The sequence below is a fragment of the Pangasianodon hypophthalmus genome, chromosome 6 (assembly GCF_027358585.1).
Source record: "Pangasianodon hypophthalmus isolate fPanHyp1 chromosome 6, fPanHyp1.pri, whole genome shotgun sequence".
NCBI lineage: Eukaryota > Metazoa > Chordata > Actinopteri > Siluriformes > Pangasiidae > Pangasianodon > Pangasianodon hypophthalmus.
This window is the reverse complement of record NC_069715.1, coordinates 30247536-30270975: the sequence shown is the minus strand read 5'-3', so window position 1 is coordinate 30270975 and position 23440 is coordinate 30247536. Positions and strand designations below refer to the sequence as shown.

At 38.3% G+C, this 23440-nt stretch overlaps 1 protein-coding gene across 2 annotated transcripts in view; it reads left to right on the top strand.

Moving 5' to 3' along the window:
• Positions 1-23440, top strand: part of tspan4a (tetraspanin 4a) — a 120976-nt gene that overhangs the window by 93876 nt on the left and 3660 nt on the right. For both annotated transcript variants that reach the window (XM_026914460.3, XM_026914459.3), the window contains 2 exons: positions 16436-16537; positions 21114-21245. In XM_026914460.3, coding sequence (XP_026770261.1) covers positions 16436-16537; positions 21114-21245 — 234 coding nt within the window. The remainder of the gene's footprint in view (positions 1-16435; positions 16538-21113; positions 21246-23440) is intronic.

Below are 23440 nucleotides of genomic sequence, written 5' to 3'. Positions count from 1 at the left end.
TAAAAACAGCATTGAATTGTGTGATGGATGCATGAAAGGGTTAAAACGCCAGCAGTAAATACGTGAAATGTTAGAAAGTAGTAATGTACAGTACATTTACCGTAGGAATGTACTTGTTGTGCATCAAGAAAGAGTTTTTTCTCATACATTCTGTATATAAAGCTATAAAACAGAGCCTTTTGGATCGAGTGTCCTTCATCATCTGTGCTAGCAAAGGGCTTCTCTGGAAACGTTGTGTATGACGCTCCGAGGCTGTACGAGGCGTATAAAGATATCCGAAATGCTTGCTAGTGCAATAGCTGTATTCCTTTCATCACTTCTTGGTTTCCATAACAACTAGCTAGCGATGCACACAGAGATGTCATTAATGTTTTGTCCACCGCTGTTGAAGTGTCTCACTACTGGAAAGGAAAGTTCCTTCATCCTGATGGTGAGAAACTCGACAAAACCGTCAGCCTACAACCTTCACATCTCCTCCTGGTGCCTCTGATGCAAATCTGATCATATCTCTTACAATAAACGACTTTACAGGTGGAAGGCGTGCATGCAGAAGTACCGTAGCTTCTTTTAATCCACTTCTGACTAGCAGGCTGTCAAGGTCACAGCAAGGTCAAATGTCTGAAAGGACCTGACTTATTGGCAGCAGAGACATTTGCATCGATGCTGCTGGCGTTGAGTTCTGCTTGTTTTTAACTGTTTTTTTTTTTCTGCAGAATCGCCTGAAAATCATCCGACTGAGTTTTCGCGAATTGTCGCAGTTCCCGATCTGACCTGGAAATTTGATTATTAAACCTGAAATAGTGTAAAATGATCATTTATCTGTTTTTTTTACACTCGAAATGTGATTACGGCCTCGTGTAGCTTTTACATATTGATATAATGTCCATGTTACTATAATAAATTAAATTTGTAAATGTACGAAAAATAAATCAGTATATTTATGTTAAACTCATTAAATAGAATTACGTACATTTACGAACGTAAGTTATTGTAGTAACAGAGACATAGACGATTTATTTTTGTTCAACTTAAATATTTTACTTGAGTGGAAATTCTGCCCTTTATTTAAATATATTGATCCATGAATCATTTGTTTTCAGTGTATGCCGTTGGTTCCGGACGTTTATATGATTTATCATGATTTATTTAATGCTAAATCGCGAGCAGATAAATATCAGCATCGCACAAGCCGAGCGTGAACGCTCTGAAGGCGGCTGTAGGAATTTCCCAGCTGTCATGATGGCAGTAAAGTTTTTTTTTTTTAAAATAAAAGTCTTTTAAAATCATTTTCCTCACCTCGTTAATGTCAGACTGAAATGTCACATTTTCTCCTTCCAGTCGTTTACACTTCATTCGTGTCACATGGACTTAACGCCGTAGGTGTGAAATACACAGTATGGATTTGTCCGTGTGAAGCCAGTGACTGTAGAAACCGTCGGTGTTAATGATTTGGCCCGAGCAGGCTGCGCTGCTGGGATTTATTCTCAGATTCACAGGTTTATTTAGGCGCTAAAATGCCAAAGATATAAAAACATACAGTATGTGGACGTCCTGATAGGAGCAAATATTTCCATGCAGTCCAATGTTCACTTTAACCCTTTACTTAAGGGCCGGGTTTATTAGGCTACATACAACGACTTAAGCTCTTCATGACAACTGATATAAACCTACACATACGTTCATGAATGCTTATGACTGATTTTGTTATTAAATGACATGAGATTGTTATAATAGTTGACTTTGTGGTGATGACATCAAACATTAAAACCAAACTCAGTCTAATTTTTGGGGGAAAAGTATACATTCCTGTGATTACTGCGTGATTAGTTTTCATTCTGGGATCTGTGATGGGAAAATAATCAACGACTTTGTGGTGTGATGAAGCAGAGTTACTGTTACTGCCCTGAAGTTGATTATTTTCCTGTAACAGCACGTCCCCAAGTGTTTTATTCTTCTTATACCGCAGAAATTTACCAATAATTACAATTTTTAATTTACTGGAGAATGACACGACATACTTTTTACCCATTTATCGTTGCATTTAGTGCATAGCAGTTATATACAGCTATACAATTATAATTATAGCAGCTATAGACAGTCAGTCCCTCACCAACTTCTCTTTTTTTTCTCTCTCTTCAAGTTAATCAGAAAACGCAGAGTAAGCGTAAACTCCTCTGTCCTGAAGATGTCGGAAAACTTAAAGTTACAGCTTTACCTCTGACTATTACAAAGCGTTGACACTGGAGACTCCTTCCATACATGTTAAATAAACATCTCCTTTTGTATCAACGATTTCACATTTTTAAATCTGTTTATTATCAGTGGAGCGTCTGCTGTACACGCCCCTGTGAATGAGCTGTTGCTATAGAAACGATAACGTATCAGAGCGAGCACATTAATATAAACCTGCGCTACTGTTAGAGCTGCTGTTATAGAAAACTAATCAACACCTTCTGACCAATCAGAATGCAGAACTCAGCAGCAGAAGTAGTGCACTGAGTTACAGAGTCAGTTGTTGCGATGTTTGTAATGTAAGTCAGTCTGGAAAACGTTATAACACATTAAAATTCACTTAAAGTTCAGAAGGTATAATATACACTTAATACCAACACTTTGAGTAAAGTGTTATAAAGTTTTTCACAGTATTTAATTTTCATTGAATCTTTTAATCAATAAACATCTTGATTATTGCAGGTCGCAGTTTTTGGGTTCGTAACTGCGGAAGCGTTTAACAATAAGAGATAATGAGATGCATAATTCAAATTAGACGCAATTAACGCTCTCCAGCTGTCGACTGACTTCAGTGTGCAATAAAATATTAGTAGCTAATGAAGTTCGGAACAGACGTTAATGTCTAGCATTGTCTTCTACACTCCCTATATCTGATGCTATATCACATTTTTATTAACAATAACTCAACCTTAATGATCAGCACTTTACTTCCTGGTTCGGCTGAACGCCAAATCTCTCCGCGCTCTCCCCGAGTGTGCACTACATAAAGTGTGAAATAATGGACTTTATATACTGCACTTTTCTATACCTCCATTAAGAAGCCATCTGGGATTCAGCCTGATTTATTCCTGAGTCATTTTTCATCACTTATTTTTGCCTGATTATTTATCAGAAACGTTTAAACTCATTAGAAATCAGGAAACTTTTCAGTTTCAACTTTAGTTTTTTTTTTTTTAATCTTTAATATCATGTGAGAAATAATACATATCCATGTCATTCTGAGTAATAAAACAGTTTATTTTAGTAATAACAGCTCAGTGAAAAAAAGCACAAGACAGAACTTCAAACAAAGTGGAGACAAAATGAGTGAAAAACAAATTCTTAATTTATTTAAACTCTGATGTAAGACTTGAGACTGACATAACCACGTAATAAACCTGTCATGACGGTTTAGATCCAGTAGCATGGTTTTATTAGCAGTCATGAATTCTCCCATGTTTGATGTAATGATTGATATGCTAGCGTGCTCTAGCATTATTAGCAGTGTTTTAATGATATGTTAATGATACTTAACTCTTACACCCATCAAAAAAACCAAACAAACAAACAAAAAAAAAAAAAAACAGATGACCAACCACAGACGTTTAAACAGTGAGATGATGTGAACTTTTTTGTGTCTAGTGACTACATCTTGCTCGGATAAACTCATTGTGTTGCGTTTTTCAAAAGTTTTCCGCCTGAAAAATCAGTGCATGGAAGTGCAGACATCCAATCAGATTCCAGCTTTCAGGATTCTGAAGCTTGTGGCCAGAAAAGTGCACCAGAAGATATCAGATATTTCCCATGCCATGGGCTGAGGCTGAGGCTAGCTGAGACGAATCCTTTATTTATACTCGTTGTCATGGTTACTGGCCAGTCAGAAATGATGATAAAATATATGACAGATAATCATAACTTTTATAAAATTATATCACTTGATAAATTAGCTCATATCGTCTCCTCTGTAACATGTTCATCACATGGTTACGTCAGTGTTATAACAGAGCGTAAGTGTTAAGGTCAGTAATGCATTAGCAATGTTTCTAACTTTTTCTTGAAGAACTTTTTGTTTAATTTGGTAAATGTTGGCTGTAGAAAATAATAATAATAATAATAATAATAATAATAATAATGACAATATATCACCAGATAAAACAACACGAAGTGTGCAAATATCTCTTAACATTAAGATTTAATTGCAATGGCTTTTATCGTGCTATTTTTATCCTGGCAGCTTCTAGAAACTTACGGGATAAAAAATGAAGAGAAATGCGCAGAATAGGTCGAGGTTTAAAGGAATAATTACGAATTGCGAGCAGATGATCAGGTGAAATCTTGCATCCATCTGCATTTAGTGTTTGTTCATGTAGAAAATAAAATGCATGCTTATTCACCTGCTGCACAATCTGTGCCAGATCTAGAAAAATGTAGACTTTCCTCTCATTTCTGTCTCTCTGTCTGAAATATAAACCAGTATCGCTGTGCATGAGCTCAAAGTCGAATCCTGCGGGAGTCTGAGAGTCAAGTTGGTTAGAAATGTCTTCAATACTCCCTCATTTTATCTCTCTCTCTGTCTGTATCTCTCTCTCTCTCCCTCTCTCTCTGTCTGTATCTCTCTCTCTCTCTGTCTGTATCCCTCTCTCTCTCTGTCTTTCTGTATCCCTCTCTCTCTCTCTCTCTCCGTATCTCTCTGTCTGTCTCTCTCTCTCTCTCTTTCTGTCTATCTCTCTCTCTCTCTCTCTCTCTCTCTCTTTCTGTCTATCTCTCTCTGTCTCTCTCTTTCTGTCTGTCTCTCTCTCTATCTCTCTCTCTCTCTTTCTGTCTGTCTGTATCTCTCTCTCTCTCTCGCTTTCTGTCTCTCTCTCTGTCTTTCTGTATCTCTCTCCCTCTGTCTCTCTCTCTCTGTCTGTCTATCTCTCTCTGTCTCTCTCTCTGTCTGTCTATCTCTCTCTCTCTCTGTCTCTCTGTCTGTCTCTCTCTCTGTTTGTCTGTATCTCTTTCTCTCTCTCTCTCTCTCTCTCTCTCTCTGTCTTTCTGTCTCTCTCTGTCTTTCTGTATCTCTCTCCCTCTGTCTCTCTCTCTGTCTGTCTGTTTGCCTCTCTTTCTCTCTGTCTGTCTCTTTTTCTCCCTTTGTATCTCTCTGTCTGTCTCTCTGTCTGCCTCTCTTTCTCTCTGTCTGTTTCTCTCTTTGTCTCTCTCATATTCAAATTCAAATTTCTCTCTCTCTCTCTCGCTCTCTCTCTCTGTCACTCTCTCTGTCTGTCTGTCTGTCTCTCTCTGTCTTTATCTCTCTCTCTCTCCCCCCAGTATATGGATATGAAGAGGGATTATTTTTGCTTTTACACTTTGTTTCTCACTGGAGATTTTTTTTTTTTTTGCTTCTCTCACAAATCCCACTTCAATCACTTTCTCCTTTCATCATTCGTCATTATCCCTCTTTTGCTCTGCGTGCTGAGTGTTGAGTCGATTTGACTGTTTTTTTTTTTGTTTTTTTTTTTTGCATTTTTACAGATTGTTCTAGTTATTACAGAGCTGTCACTGAGATACGGTGCTTTGCATAAGTATTCACCCCCTTGACCTCTTGGCATGGGCGCCGCAGTAAGTGGCAGCACGGCACAGCAGCTCTCTCACCTTTTCCTACTTCAACTCTTTTTATTTTTTTACTTTTATTACTATATTATATTACATTAGCACTGCTGCAATAGATTGTAGCTTGTCATATTTATTGTGTGATTAGGATTACCAGTTGAATTTTTTAATAAAGTGCAAGACAAAAAAAAGCCGCCACCAAGACAAAGGCCACCCTGACCACCAAACAACAGTGCACTGTAGTCTGTTCACATGAGGAGCTTCTCCAGTACCGGAATCAACCAGTAGCATGTCCAAAGCAGATCCTGGTGGAGTTTATGATACGGAGGCAAGGAACTCGAGCCAGGGTGATGGTGAGGAACAAGAAAATGGAGAGGAGGTGGAGATCTCTCAGTCCTGGTTGGCGGACAGCGCCAGTACCAGAGTGTTATGACTGATTGAGACATGGCTGAACAGGAAAATACCTGACCAGAAACAGAGCAGTGAGAAGTCACATGGAGGACTTGCTGTCTTTGTTAACTCCAAATGCTGAAACCTAGGGCATGTTACTACGAAGGCAACAATTTGCAAGCCTGATGTTGATCTGCTGGTCGTCAGGTTGAGGCCATACTATCTGCCCTGGGAGTTTTCAGCCACCATTGTTGTTATTGGTTACATTCCACCATCGGCAGTGGTGGTGCACGCTTGTGACGTCATTCATTTCACAGTTGCAGACCTGCAGACACGGCATCCCAGTGCACTCCTCATAACAAAGGGAGATTTTAATCATGTTAAAATCTCAAAGACCCTGACCAACTTTACTCAGTATGCAACCTGCAACACTAGAGAGGATAAGACCTCGGACTTGCTGTATGCCAATGTTAAGGAGGCGTACGGCGCCACCGCCCTTCCCCCCTCAGCAAATCAGACCACTGTCAGATACAGCTCACTCCTACATACAAGCCTGTTGTTAGGAGACCACCAGGACTGTGCAGCTGTGGTCTGTGGAGGCAGAAGAAGCGCTGATGGAGTATTACAGGACAACTGACTGGGAGCTGTTTCAGGATGGTCATGGGGATAACATTGAGGGTCTCACTTAGTGTGTAATCGACTACGTCAGGTTCTGTGAGGAGAGTGTTGTTCCCACCAAGAAGGTCCGCTGCTTCCCCCCAACAACAAGCCTTGGATCAACATGGACATTAAAGCCCTGCTGAACAGGAAGAAGAGAGCTTTCATGGCAGGGGACATTGAAGATGCCAAGAAGGGACTACAGAAGGAGCTGAGGAGGGAGCTGAGGATGCCAAAAGACTGCTATAAGAACAAGATTGAGGGGAGGCTGCAACAGAGCAATCCAAGAAAGGTGTTGGGGGAGTGAGGAGCATTACTGGCATGAAAAGGTCAGAAGGAACAGTTGAGGGGACAAAAAAAAAGTCATGCCAATGAGTTAAACCAGTTTTTCATCAGGTTTGTCTCACCAACGCAGGCTCCAACACCTCAGATGTCCCCATCCACACCTCAGCTGCCCCCTCCTATGCAGGCCTTGCCTGCGGCACGATAAGATTGGGGCACGACAGCCATAGCCCACCTCTTCTCTGTCATTCTCTGTCATTGTATTGTCTGCTGGTGAGAAGAGGTGGGCTATGGCTGTCGTGCCCCAATCTTATCAATCTTATGCAGGTGGACCAGGACCTTGTGTCCTGGATTACAGACTACCTCACCAACAGGCCGCAATATGTCAGGCTGCAAGGCTGCTTGCTAGAAATGGTGATGAGCAACACTGGTGCACCCCAGGGAACTGTACTATCACCATTCTTGTTCACCCTCTACACCTCTGCTTCGATTCAGAAACATGCTACCTACAGAAGTTCTCGGATGACTCCTCCATTGTCAGCTGTATCACAGATGATAATGAGGAGGACTACAGAGACCTTATCAAAAGCTTCATAGGATGGTGCGACAACAACCACCTTCAGCTCAACATCGGGAAAACCAAGGAGCTGGTGGTGGACTTCCAGTGTAGCGAGAGGCCCCCCATCCATAAGGGGGGAGGAAGTGGAGATAAGTGGACACCTATAAGTACCTAAGGGTGCAACTCAACAACAAACTGGACTGGTCAGACAACACTGAGGCCCTCTATAGGAAAGGACAGAGCAGGATGTTCTTTCTGAGGAGGCTCAGGTCCTTTAATGTGTGCACTAGGCTGCTATGGAGGTTTTACCAGTCTGTAGTGGCCAGTGTTATCTTCTTTGCTGTGGTGTGCTGGGGAGGTGGAATTGGGACTTGTGGTGCCAACAAACTGGGCAAGCTGGTGAGGAAGGCTAGCTTTGTGGTGGGGATGGAACTGGACAGTGTGGAGGCAGTGACTGAGAAGAGGATGAGAGGGAAGCTGAAAGCTATCATGGACAATCCTTCTTATCTTCTCATGTTCAGCCACAGATTCATCCAGCCACGTGCCTCAAGACATCTGGGGGGCTCTTTCGTGCCATCAGCCATCAGACTCCACAATGCAACTGGAGCTCCAGTACCTCCTACTCCACTGCCTGAGTCTCACACACACACACTCAACACTTAACCGTCATTCCACAGATATATTGCATGTATATATACAAATAGAACTCTAGGATATGTACATACACACTGATCTATTTTACTGTTTCTATTATTTCTATTATTTTTATCTATCTTATATTATTTTAGTTTTATACTACTTCTGATGTCTAGGTTTTATGGAAATTCATTTCTTTGATGTTCCTCTTTCTTGTGTTGCTGTGTCGACTTGAATTTCCCCTACGGGAGATCAATAAAAGTACATCTTATCTTATCTTATCTTATCTTATCTACATTTTGTAGTGTTATGTCATGGAAGCGGAGGCAGAAAGTCATGAACTACATTACAGTAGTTCTCGTTACAGTACTTGAGTACAGGGTTCACTTCGACAGTACTTTTCTGAGTATTTATGTTTGATAACTGTTACAGAGTAAACAATAATAATGCATTTAACCCCAGAAGACAGTAAGCCGATTAAAAATGAATCTGTTTCCTGGCAAAACTCCACACTTCAGGTGCTCAATGTTTTGCAGCAATGTCTGAGACAGTGAAGACAGATGAGCATCCCTGTCCCAATTTATCAGCTATCTTCACTTTTAAATACTTCAGCATCTGCAAATTATATTACAATAGCCAAATCCTGTGTCGATGTCAACATTTCACGCTTCAACATCGAACCTGTGGAAACGTACAGATGTAAGCTCATAGCTAGCTAAGTGAGGTAGACTAGCTAGCCAGATCATTTCATGTTTTACAGTATGAAAGTAAAGGTAAGATGTCATTTCAGTGTTCAGTAGCGATCATCCGTTGCATTGAACGAATATAATTGCTGCTACATCCTATAGGATGATGTGTAATGGGCGGATTTGCTAGATAGCTAAGTATGTATGAAGTAACATGAGCTACATAGCTAGCTAAGGTACTTAGCAAGCTACTGAAACCCCAGCAGCATTCAGCAAAGTTAGCAAGCCAGCTAACATTACCATTCTTTATATACTGTTGATAATGGAGATGGTGCTCTGTGATTTTAATTTAATTTCACAGTGATGAGGAGTGTAAATAGTTTTGCAGACTACATTGATTTTTCACACCCACGTCGTAGTAGTATGCAGTATTTAACACAGATTGAGTTTGTAAACGATGCTCACAGCGGAGCTTCTTCAGCACTGAGAAAGCTTGATGCGTGAAATGCATTCCTGATGTTCCTTTGAGTATAAGATTTTATTTGAGCGCTCAAAAGATATAGATTTATCCCTCTCCTGTGTTCCTGGGCTTTTCTGTGGTGTTGAATAATTAATGCTGGAAGTCTGTTTGGTGGAGTTTCTGCAGTTTTTCTGCTTTTGGCACATGATTCTGAGCTGAGCAGACTCATCCGTCACATATTACTGAGCTCACAGTTCTCCAGAAACAGAAAAAAAGAAGGTTCAGGATTTCAAACGATGTTCTCTTCCGGTAAAGATTTAACATTTGTGTGAAGGTTAATGTGTTCCAGCAGAGTAGAGTCTCTCACAAGCTGTCTTAACAGTTGCCACTGTTACCATCCTGAAGATGATTATTTTCCTACATCAGCATGTCCTGAAGTGTTTTATTCCTCTTACACCACAGCAAATTTTCAACAATTATATTCTGTTATTTATTAAAGAACACCACATCATACATTTTATGTTGTGAAACAAGTGAGTTCCTGTTGTCGCTTACGTTATAGCAGCTACAAACAGTCGTTCCCTCACCCGCCTCTCTTTATTCTCTCTCTTCAAGTTAATAAGAGAAAACAAACAAACAAACAAACAAACAAACAAACACAGCTTGTCATGTTGCTGCAAATAAGCGTAAACTCCTCTGTCCTGAAGATGTCAGAAAACTACAAAGCACTGACACTGGAGACTCCTTCCATACATGTTGCATAAACACATTTCTCCTTAGCAACAATTATTTTAATCTGTTTATTATTAGTGCTGTTCAAGTCCTTGTGAATGAGCTGTTACTATAGAAACAATAATGTTTATTAATATAAACCTGTGATTTGCAGCTGCATTACTGTCAGAGCTGCTTTTACAGAAAATTAATCAATATCTTCTGACCAATCACAATCCAGAATTCAGCAAGGCTGTGATGTAGCTAAAAATAAATTCCTCAGGTAAAAGTAAATACAATTATCCGAATAACAACTTAATTAAATGTAGGAAAATAGCTAATGAAATTTGTAACTTTGTAAAAAGTTTAAGTATGCAAATATTAATGCGTGTTTAATGAATATTAATGAGTGTATGATGAATATTAATGAGTGTGTGATGAATATTAATGAGTGTGTGATGAATATTAATGAGTGTACACCATTAGCAGTAGCTGCGCTGTATGTGTTCATGTCACATAGATTACAGAAGTTGAACATTTTGTTGCTTTTCGGCTACAAAACCAGCAGTAAACACAGCGTGTTGGCCTCTGTCAACAAAACGAAGGAGCTTTGAGCCGACTACATTATCACAAAATTCAATTAAGTGGTCACTCGAGACGCGTTCCAGACGCATGAAAATGCCAGCTTCAAACTCGATCCATCTCCTCTGTCTCCGTGTAATCAGATTATCTGAGATGGATGTTAATATCAGATCTGAACCTGGATTGAATTCACAGCTAAAACTTTTTATTTCCCTTGTTATGGAAAAAAAAACTTGATTTAATCCTTTCAAATAATTTAAAGCTGAGACATCACGTTTGTTTGGAAAACTGTATAAAATGAATGTGTATCTAAATCCTACCTTTATTATTTTTTAGATTATTTTTAATATTCCTGCATTATATATCTTATTTCCTTACACACAGTGCGTCTTTGTGTATCATCCCTATTGCTTTCAAACAAGAAAATATATTTTGTTGAGTTTATAATTTTTTTTAAGTTTTCATAACTATTTAAATAAATAATTATTGCTTGTTAAGAACCCACCGTCAACACAATTAATGTTCCTAAATACAGACCTCTGCCTCATTTAATGTCTGATACAATTCCCAAACGTACTCTGCTTATGAAAATATTTATATATTTTTCCAAGAAAATGGCGTCCCAGAAGCCTGGCCTTCATCACAGTCACTACATTCTCACTCCACTTCCTCCTTGACCTACATATCAGCTGCCTTTAATCCTGTAAATCACCCGATTCTCATTTATACTCTTGCTGACGGAAGCATCTGGAGCTTCACTCGCACTCGTCTTTCATCATATCTACAGCATCGATCTCAGGATGTGGCCTGCAGAGGTTCAGTTTCACCTCACAGCCTCACTGCAGGAGTTCCTCACGACTCAGATCTGGGACCGTTCTTGTTCTTGTCCACCTCCTGAGTTTATCAGACTGACCTTCTGACTTCTAAAGACTGTTGATGGAAGAATACAAGAGAGCCGGCACGCTTTCTTTCTCTATTCATACAACATTCATACAACTATATCCATATACAGGTTCGTGACTTCTCTGTGTCCATTTAAAAAAAAAAAAATTAAAACAGCGTCAGGATTCATCCTCTGGCTGGGGATATTTATTTTAAAAAAGTGCCAAGTAGGTAAAAAAACTGAACAGGAATCTTCTGTGTTTAAAAACTGAAATCTGTGCAGTTGTGTACACTTATCTCTACACAAGGGCGCGTCTCAATCAGCTCCCTAGTTCAGCAGTCAGGGCACTGATCAGGGAGTCGGCCATTTTAAAAGCTGTCTCAATCACAAAATCCTTCCGGTGCACTAGAGCACACGCCACGTCGTAATTACCACCCACTTTCGAGGAGGACTTGAAGGCAGGACTGTACCGTGTCATCCATTAAAAATAATTAAATGGAAAAAATAATTAAAACAAAAGGAAATCATCAATTTATTACAATTCATCTTTAAATGGCTGATGTTCTGCAGTCACTTCTCCTCATGTGTTTAATGGAAATCCGAAGATACAAAAGATCAACATAATAAATATATAACGTTTTATATGTTTTAACTTTTTCAACAGTTAGTTCCACTAATTTGAGTTCAAATTCCAGTTCTAGCAATACTTCATTACATTAAAACTGTTACTACATTTACTACGGGCTGTCAGTTAACACTGATGGAGCAAAAATAAGCAAGATATCGTGTATGAAATGTCAGTCACTTGATATTAATTTCTTATGCACAGAACTGTTGTATAAATCGACTCGCAATCGTGCTGTGATTATTTACGACTTTGCGCCATCACATCATGCCGATATTCAGTAATGACAACACTCTTGCTCATGCTTAAATATATAAATACATTATTTTTATCTATATAAAATGTAAATGCAGTAAATGTATATTGTAGATATTAAATAAAGTGCCGAACACATACTTTAGTATTTCTGTGAAATTGTTAGTAAACCACGATACGATATTTTTGATAAATATTGCCCATCCCTATGCAGAAATTAGTCTTCTTTTAGGTGAATGGCTTCTTTTTCTCACAAACTCTGTCCAGCAAATTGTCCACGCCTGGCTTTAACAAGCTCCAGTTCAAAGGCCAGCAGTGACCGCATGTTTGGTCTTCTTTGGCTCTTTTTAATCCGAGCCATGGGGCAGAATGACCTTTCTCTGGCTTCTCTTTCCAATTTATTTTCTTTTCATTGACACACTTTGTATGAGCTTGCAGTGTAGGACCTAACTGACCGCTCATTCGTTACAAAAACACCTAAAAGACATTATTTCAGAAATGATTTGAGTTTGTGACTTTCCATTACATGGATAAGAAGCTTGGAGTGGTTCTACATGAACACACACCAAAAAGTCACAGTCTATATGTCGATTTTTGTCAATAGAGTGTATACAGTAGATTAATGAACTGTGTTTCAGCTACAACATGCTTGAGGTTTTTTTTTAAAACAGTAAACAGATGTTTAACGATCCGTTGTAGTCAGTAATGAAGCAAAATGCCTCCGTTATACAAGAGCATGACTGTGGATCCAGATGGCCACGTAATCACAAGTGCCCGAGATCGCACCATAACAGAAAACCTAAACAATCTGCTTTACAGGAGCTTCTGGGAAATGAAACATTTCACTGCTTTAGAGAACATTTTGCTCTAATATGCACTTGGATTAAATCGCGTTCTCAGTTATGAGTGTGAAGTGTACAGAGAGACGCAGATATATTGATTGTAATATGATTAACCCTTTCATGCATAAATGATGACCTTTAATAAATTTTTTATACACATATCCAGATTCTTTTATATTTTCTCGCTTTTTTAGCTTAAAGTTGCATGATGGATGAATTTTGATTCTGTCTAAATATTACATATATTTTAGAAAATAAATGGATTGTCGAGGAGTAAAAAAAAAATAAAGCTAAAACAGTAAGACTGAAATAATACTAAAATATTTAATCTTCTAATGCCCAAAGTTTTTTAAGTTTGAAGACAAAATATCGTACAAACATACAAAATTTATAGTTTAGGACTGTTGAATGACTCAAGGAGGTAAAAAAATTATACTTTTCCCAAAAACAATGCTAATTTAAAAAAGAAACAAACAAAAAACCCTATTTTAAAAAAAAATCTAAGGTATTCATTGTAGTCTGACGCAAAAACATTTTTACTTTAATTTTTTTCTTTTTATTTATGTAGAACGTTAGTAAAGACTGAGAATGACACATAGTCTAGAGCGCTACAGAAGTTTATGTTATTTATATTTTTCTAAAACTTAAAAAAAAGAGCCTTAAATTGATTGTTCATAAGTGTGGGCACTATGCATGAAAGGGTTAAAACGTGTAAAATAATGATATTGTGTCGCTGTTTTAGTAAAAAACAATCACAACAGGTTGGTGTGATGAAGCAGAGTTACTGTTATCAGCCTGAAGATTATTTTCCTCAAGTGTTTTATTCCTCTTATTCCACAGCAATTTGCCAGTGATTACAGTTTTTATTTATTAAAGAACATCTCATACTTGTTTTCTCTCTAAAATGTTTCCGAGAAACCGCAAAGCGTAAACTCCCCTGACACTGGAGACTCCTTCCATAAACATCTCCTTACAGAAAACTTCACCACATCAACGTTTTTTTTTTTTTTGTAAATCTGTTTGTTATCATTGGAGCGTTCGCTGTACACGTCCCTGTGAATGAGCTGTTGCTATAGAAACGATAATGCATTTGAGCGAGCGCATTAATATAAACCTGTGATTCGCAGATGCACTACTGTCAGAGCTGCTGTTATAGAAAACTAATCAACACCTTCTGACCAATCACAATCCAGAATTCAGCAGTGCTGCAACATTAATGATAATAATAATAATAATAATAATAATAATAATAATATCATTCCTATGCATACTGTGTGAACAGGAATGCTCTGTGGTGCATCGCTGAAAAAATATCTTAAATATTTTTACAAATGTTTGAAAATAATTGTATATTTATGTGTATATTTGAACAGAAAATCTGCAAACAGAATAAAATCTGTGATATTAACCTGGACGGTTATCAAGCTATGAATCTTTTATATGGTTTCAGCCCTAAAGCAAGAATTTAATGCACATATTTTCCATGTGTGAATATTTGTCCTTATGTGAGAGCGTTCTGTGGGTCGCAGTTTGCTGGTGGAATAAACGGACAGTTACTGCAAGCTGCTCTGTAATGTAGGTCAGAGTCGTGTGTGTGTGTGTGTGTGTGTGTGTGTGTGTGTGTGTGTGTGTGTGAGAAAAGAAGAAAGCGAGCACAGTGATCAGTCGTGGTGCTCTGATGTCACCCGCGTGTCATATTTCCTGATCCGTCTCTCTCCTTCTTCACTCGGCTCGCAGCCTTCAGCTCCATCAGCTCCGCTTCTTTTCCCATCATTCTGACTGACAGAAATCTGACTCCATGTTCCACTTCACTCTGACTGAATCCTTCTTCTGATTGGTCAGAAGGTGTTGATTAATTTTCTAGAACAGCAGCTCTGACAGTATAGTAACAGCTCGTTCACAGGGACGTGTACAGCGAACACTCCACTGATAATAAACAGATTAAAAACTGCATGTATGTATCGTTAATGAGTAAGATGATGTCAGTGTTTATGTTTACGTAACATTGATGGAAGGAGTCTCCAGTGTCAGCGCTTTGTAACAGTCAGAGGTAAAGCTGTAACTTTAAGTTTTCTGACGTCTTCAGGACAGAAGAGTTTACGCTTCTTTGCATTTTTTTGTCTTATTAACTTGAAGAGAGAGAATAAAGAGACTCTGGTGAAGGAACGACTGTTTATAGCTGCTATAACGTAAGCGACAACAGGAACTAACTTGTTTCACAACATTAAATGGATACAAATTATGACATCATTCATTAATAATATGAATCACAGACTAATAGACAATTGGAAAAGAGCTGTTGTATAAGCTTGAAAAGAAAAAAGAAAAAATTCTGCAGTAGAAATGTATCTTTCTATGCATCGAGCTTTGTTTCAGCTTCACCTCCACCTGAGCACCGAGTTAATCTCACCGAGTCAAGGCTGAAGATTTAGTTGGATTTTATAAGACAGCAGTAAGATAACTAGTGACCCTGACCTTTAAACATTAATCCTAACTAAGTACTTAAAATGGAATTAAAATGTCAAGGTTTTTGTAAGAAGTGGGAGCAACTGAGTAGCAGTAAAAACTTCAAATAGTTTTAGCCCCAAGAATGAATGAATGAATGAATGAATGAATGAATAAATAAATAAATAAATAAATAAATAAATAAATAAAATAGTATGAACTCATACAAGGACTGAGGTAAAGCAAGACAAAGTGTGTAGTGCAGGACGTGACTTAAATATTAGTGCTCATTAACAAAGATGGGACACAGGTGCAGGAGGTCATGTGGCATGCTCCTGTGGGGTGCAGTGGCTGATGGGAAATGTAGTCAAGCGCTGAAGTCAGCGTAACCATGACAATGATTCATTAATTTTCAATAAATATTAGTTTTAGCTCCTGGAAGTTAATATGAGCTGCACATATACTACTTGACAAAGAGTTTTAGCCCCAAAAATTCCAGCTGTTGTGACCTGGGTGAGGAAGTTTGTTAAAAAATGTTAAAATGTGTAAAAGTGTGTACTGTTTTCACACCCAGCTCTGATGTAAGCTCTTTCAGAATTCTCCTGGATTTTATGTGATTTATAAGCGTTGGTTTTGACTTTTTGTTTCTTCCTCTCAGACAGTTGTGGAGTATTTGTTTTTTTTTGTATTTGGCTGCAAAAAAATGAGGCTAAAATTCTCCATTAGTAAGGATATAATTTTTATTAGTCCTTCCTTATGAACTTAAATAGACTCCTCTGAGATTAGTGACTGATCTTTTTTATTTATTTATATATATATATGTATTTTTTTATTTTTAACAGATTGACCGCTACGCTCAGAGCGACCTGAAAAAAGGCCTGCAGCTGTTCGGCACTGAGGGAAACATCGGCCTGACCAACGCCTGGAGCATCGTCCAGACCGACGTAAGCAACCTAAAATCACGTAGCTCTTATAATAACAAAGATCACGAATTAACTACTATCACGTTCTGTTCGTGACCTAACCACAATCACATTCTGTTCACAACTTAACTATCATGTTCTGTTCACGAATTAACTACGATCACGTTCTGTTCACGAATTAACTACAATCACGTTCTGTTCATGACTCAACTACGATCACGTTCTGTTCACGAATTAACTACGATCACGTTCTGTTCAAGACTTAACTACGATCACGTTCTGTTCACGAATTAACTACGATCACGTTCTGTTCAAGACTTAACTACGATCACGTTCTGTTCACGAATTAACTACGATCACGTTCTGTTCACAACTTAACTATCACGTTCTGTTCACGAATGAACTACGATCACGTTCTGTTCAAGACTTAACTACGATCACGTTCTGTTCAAGACTTAACTACGATCACGTTCTGTTCACGAATTAACTACGATCACGTTCTGTTCACGAATTAACTACGATCACGTTCTGTTCACGAATGAACTACGATCACGTTCTGTTCACGAATTAACTACGATCACGTTCTGTTCATGACTCAACTACGATCATGTTCTGTTCATGACTCAACTACGATCACGTTCTGTTCACGAATTAACTACAATCACGTTCTGTTCACGAATGAACTACGATCACGTTCTGTTCATGACTCAACTACGATCACGTTCTGTTCACGAATTAACTACGATCACGTTCTGTTCAAGACTTAACTACGATCACGTTCTGTTCACGAATTAACTACGATCACGTTCTGTTCACGAATTAACTACGATCACGTTCTGTTCAAGACTTAACTACGATCACGTTCTGTTCACGAATTAACTACGATCACGTTCTGTTCAAGACTTAACTACGATCACGTTCTGTTCACGAATTAACTACGATCACGTTCTGTTCACGAATTAACTACGATCACGTTCTGTTCACGAATTAACTACGATCACGTTCTGTTCATGACTCAACTACGATCATGTTCTGTTCATGACTCAACTACGATCACGTTCTGTTCACGAATTAACTACGATCACGTTCTGTTCAAGACTTAACTACAATCACGTTCTGTTCATGACTCAACTACGATCACGTTCTGTTCACGAATTAACTACAATTACTTTCTGTTCATGACTTAACTACGATCACGTTCTGTTCACGAATTAACTACAATCACGTTCTGTTCATGACTCAACTACGATCACGTTCTGTTCACGAATTAACTACGATCACGTTCTGTTCAAGACTTAACTACGATCACGTTCTGTTCACGAATTAACTACGATCACGTTCTGTTCAAGACTTAACTACGATCACGTTCTGTTCACGAATTAACTACGATCACGTTCTGTTCACGAATTAACTACGATCACGTTCTGTTCACGAATTAACTACGATCACGTTCTGTTCATGACTCAACTACGATCATGTTCTGTTCATGACTCAACTACGATCACGTTCTGTTCACGAATTAACTACGATCACGTTCTGTTCAAGACTTAACTACAATCACGTTCTGTTCATGACTCAACTACGATCACGTTCTGTTCACGAATTAACTACAATCACGTTCTGTTCATGACTTAACTACGATCACGTTCTGTTCACGAATTAACTACGATCACGTTCTGTTCACGATGTAATTACGATCACGTTCTGTTCATGAATTAACTACGATCAACAAAGAAAGTAGTGAAAATAAAGCTGTGAATTTAAGATGAGCGCTGAGTGATATGACAAAAATATCATGATAATTGAAGTTATACACAATACACTATTTTTATAACAATATAAAGTTTTGATAACAAACTGGCAGTAAAACCTGCTGCAGAAATATAGAAATAAATAGAAATTAAAACTCTTACGTGGAAGTGTTTGCAAATTCTATTTTAAGACAGATGTACTGGTATTTGAGCAGTTTTATGAAATAAAAATGTTTTACATTTTCTGAAAGCATGGAATATAATAGAATTTAAATAATAGTATAGAAAAGAATAGAGTTATTGCTTTTATTAGAGAAATGTGTTGAATTTTAAATAAAATGTTTCAGTACAAAAAATAAAAAATGAGTAATTCATTTTAAATAAAATAATATTTCAGCCCTCCCAAAAAAATACTATTTAACTAGAGCTAATAAAATAATGAAAAATGTTGTTTATTTTAAATAAAATAAAATTAACTTTAACCGGAAAAAGGTGTTACTCAGAAAGAAACATCTCGAGTAGTGCTTTTATTTCTTTAAAAGAATTAGCAGTAGTGTGAGCAGTTAGAAAGAGCGAGCGTGTTTAATGAGTGTTTTATTTAAATCGTTTATTCTGTGCTTTTTGAAATCAATATTTGCAGCATATGAATCTTTTACCGTTCAGCTAATGGAGCGTTCTAATGCGTCTCCTAAACGAGTGAAATGAGCCGACGTTTGTTACCTGTAAGAAGGAACGCTAGGAAAGAAATGAAAGAAAAGCTTTGTGTTCTTCATCCTGCAGCATCACGGGACAAACTTTGATCACGTTTAGTGCTGGAGCAGATGTCGACAGTCGACGTGTACAGACTACAGACTACAGTGTAGAACTTGTTCAACCTAATGACCTGTCACGGACGGTTTCAGCGTGAAATTATGGCACATTAATGGAAAATGAGACCCATACAAGAGGAGAGAGAGAGCGAGAGAGAGAGAGCGAGAGAGAGAGAGAGAGAGAGTGAGAGAGAGAGAGGTGGAGTCAGCAGAAACACTGCTGCTTTATTCATTTTAAAGCTACAGAAAGAAAAGAAGCAGAACAAATATAAAGATGTTTATGAGTGTGAGGATTCCATTCAGACTGACATGTTGGGGAAAAAATAGCTAATCTTGGCTGAAAGGCCAGCAGCTGAGGAGCTGAGCCGAGCGTTTTTGGAGTGTCTGGAGTGTTTTAACAGCTTTTACACCACAGTGCTGTTGAATTCTGGATTCTGATTGGTTAAAAGGTGTTGATTCATTTTCTATTACAGCAGGCACTTGAACAGCGGATATGTCATTGTTAATATGGTGACGTTTTCTGTTTAATTGAACATTATTGGAAGGAGTCTCCAGTGCCAAACCACACTCAGGACCGTAACTGACTTGCAGGTCGATTCTGAATCTTTATTCTCTGATCCATGACTCCGGGAACTTAACGGATATTGACTTTTTTTAGGTTGGCTGCTATTGTTGTTTCCTTTCATCCATTAATTAAAGACTCATCAATACGAGTTAGTGCGCCAAACGTGGTTTACACATTAATTACTACTCGGCTAACACACACAAAAAAAAAATCGCAACTTATTAGCGTAAGAGGTTATGGATTTATCTTAAATCTTGGAGTGTAATTGTAATTCAAAAGTTTTGAAAAAATTGTTTTTTTTTTATTAGTGATGCGTCAAAACCATTTTTCCCGTTTCATTAACGTCCAGATTCCCGTGATTTCGTTTCATGTGAGACCGTAAACTAGGCTTACTTCGCATAGTATTACGAGTAAATAATGAGTAAATGAGTGTGTTATCAGACTAATACAATATCTTTATCGCTGCATCGAGATTTAATGCAAATCTCAACTGCCTGAAAGTTGCACATGCAAAGTTAGTTCTTTCTTTTTCCTGATTTTCTCCTTAATTTATTCGTGACCAATTGCCACCTCTAGTCAGCTCTCCCTGTCATACAACAGCTTCCAATCTGAGACACATGAAGCCGCAAGACGCATCTTTTCGAACTGCTGCATCAAAGGTGGCGTCACACACTCAGACGCAATCGCTATCAGCCCTCTTCCGCATACATAACCTCATAGGCTAGTGTCGCTGTGATTGACAGGGGAGAAAGAGATTGCTCCTCCCACCCAGAGGCCAGATCTGACCCCCAGCCACAGATGACAGCGTCACTGTCAGGACTCGAGCTAGCGATCTCCGGTCCAGAAGGTGACCGTTTTTCTGTCGCACCACTCAGGAGCCAGGAGTTTGTTTCTATGGTAACAATCAATCAAAATGCAAACGCTGTATAAAATTATAATATTAAAAATGTTCACTCTGATCTGTCTGATCCAAACATATCAGATCTGTATCTTTTTTTTTTTTACTACTCCATATTCTGTAAAGAAATGCCAAAGTTTAAGGAAGAACATCACTTTTTAACTTCACACTCTGCTTTCTTTTGGAGGATTTGCAGAAATTTGGAATTTATTCACTTATTTGCATAAAAATAGATATTTTATAGATCAGTCGAGAAGTCTGATTCGAAGTCGTGAACAGAACATATCGTTAATGTGAGAGACGCTGGGGAATAAAAGATGTGCTGGAGATGAGGATGTGCCGCTGATTAGAGCGCATGAATCATGGATGTGATTTTAAAGACTCTTTGTTAGAGACGGAATTGCGCTGGATGTAATGAGAAGCCCCCTGTGGTGATGGGTTCAGATGGACGTGTTGCTGAAGAAAGATGACCGAAAGAAAAAGGGAGAATGAGGGGAAACATCTTCTAGCTCTGACATGACTTTTTTGTCGTAATTTGAAGTAATGGTTGTTCTCGCTCTTTTTCCTCTTGTAGTTTCGCTGCTGTGGCGTGACCAATCACACCGACTGGTTCGACGTGTACAACGCCACCCGCGTTCCAGACTCCTGCTGTTTGGAATATAGCGACAACTGCGGCCTGGAAAATCCCGGGACGTGGTGGACCGCTGTATGAAAAGCTAACACACACACACACACACACACACAGAGTAGAACTTCGTTATAGATTCTCCAGCACTGGTCTCTTATCGATTTTGACTGAACAGGTTCCCCGAGAAGCTTTATTTCTCCTGCGTTCTCCAAACCAGCTCACACTGACTTCACATTTACCACGACCTCAGGTCTACAGGTTCCATTCACTGAAAATGGATCATGCTGTTCTGTTACCAATCACAGTCCATAATCGCTCCGAAATTAAAAATAAACCCTTTTTATCGAACATTTTGTAAGAAAGTTGGTCACCCACCAGCTTGGTTATTGTTAACTGTATTTCAGTCTGGTTTCTGGAATCATCGTGGTACAGAATCGGCGCTGAGTAACGCAAACCTCAGGCCATTGACAAATAAAAGTTCATTTTACCCCCAAAAGTTAAAATGAATAATTTAATTTTAAGTAAAATAATAAAATCAGCTCACAAACATTACTATAAATATTATAAAAAATGTACAAGTGTTAGCCCAAAAAGGTGAAACAAGACATTCATTTTAAATACAATTACTTTTAGCACAGAAAATCTAAAAAAAATCAAAAATCTAAAATACTACTTGGCAAACACGATTATAAGTTAATTTTACTCCAAAATAATTCCTTTTAAATAAATTAAAAAAAGACACTTTAGACAGTTATTGCTTGTATGAGATTTTACTTGTATAAAAACATAACCTGTTTGTTAACCTGCTGACCTTTACTACTTTTGCGTAAGAAGTTTCGCATTTTAAAATCAGATACAAGTTATCACTCAAAAATAAACTAAAATAATTTTCTATTCCCACAAAAATAAAAAAAGCAGCTGAATCAATCGACATATGAATCTGGAATGATTGACAGTTGCGTAGGTGTTTTGAACTCTCTGATATTAAAAGATTCCCTGGAAGCCCCGCCCCCTTTCCCCTCATCTCACATTTTCCGGTTGAAAGATGAGCTGATGCGGCGTCTTCGCTTTGTCACAGTGTTTTGAGTGCATTAATGTGAAATAAAATCAGCGTTCCTGCGTTCTTAGACACGTATGTAATTATCACATTTATTAGGGATGCGCTGAAGTTTCAAACAATGAAGATTTTCAGCTGGAGAAAAAATAGTTTTTTAGCCAAAACGTGAAAATATGTGAAGTCTGTGTTCCTACATACATACAGTATACAGTACATGTGCATTTGCAGATAATATAATGCTGTTCTAGGATCTGCATAGAGCAATATATACTAAACAGAACTTCAAGGCCTAGCAGGAAGAAAACGGCTGAATGTAATGAAATAAAGTACATTTTTGTCTTTAATGTTTTCTTCAGTCAGAGTGAAAAGTATTAACTATTAAAACTGCTCTTTGAAGTACAATTCATTCTGAAATTAATTAAGCAGCTCGTTACTACACGCCGCTGTCAACAAGACTGAAGCACCGCCTAGTCAGCTGCGTTAATTACAAATCGCACCACAAGCGGCTTCTGCAGATACATTAGAGACACGTGGAAACGCTGTTGGCTTGCGAGCGGATCGTCTGAGATAGCAGGAACGCCGTCATGTCTGTAGCTTGAAGCGATTTGAACACTTCCTGCTACGTCGTCTTCTCACTCTTTGGAGAAAACAAACATGAAGTCTAAAACACTGTGACAAATCAGAGAGAAAAACGTTATGAGGCTTTGAGATATAGCGAGCTCAGTGTGTATGACGTGCAGTCCATCGACCTCCAGAGAGAGAAGTGAGTGATCAGAGATGAGAAAGTTAAAACGAGGACATGCTTTACTTACAGGGATGAGAGCCTACAGCACGTTCTTCTAACGCACTCGAGGGGGTCGAGTCAGAGCGCGGTGAATAATTCAGACAGGCCAAGCAAGTGGCTTTCGTCCTGCGTTCGCTCGAAACATCATCACGTGCTTCTTCACGAACTCCTTTACAACGACCTTTTACGATTATTACTCATCACACTGTACGAGATCCCAGTAAAATCTTGGCAGGATTCTATAACAGATTGTGCGATAAAGTGTTCCTCGTGTCAGAGTATACGGTGAAGATCCTAGACCTACGATTAAATAAAAAAAAGCTCTTCGAATGGAAAGCATGAAAGTTTCACGTTATCATAATTGTGAGTAAATTCGACGAACAGAGCGCTTGCGTGCTAATTAGCTAGCTACATACCAGGAAATTGTGATTC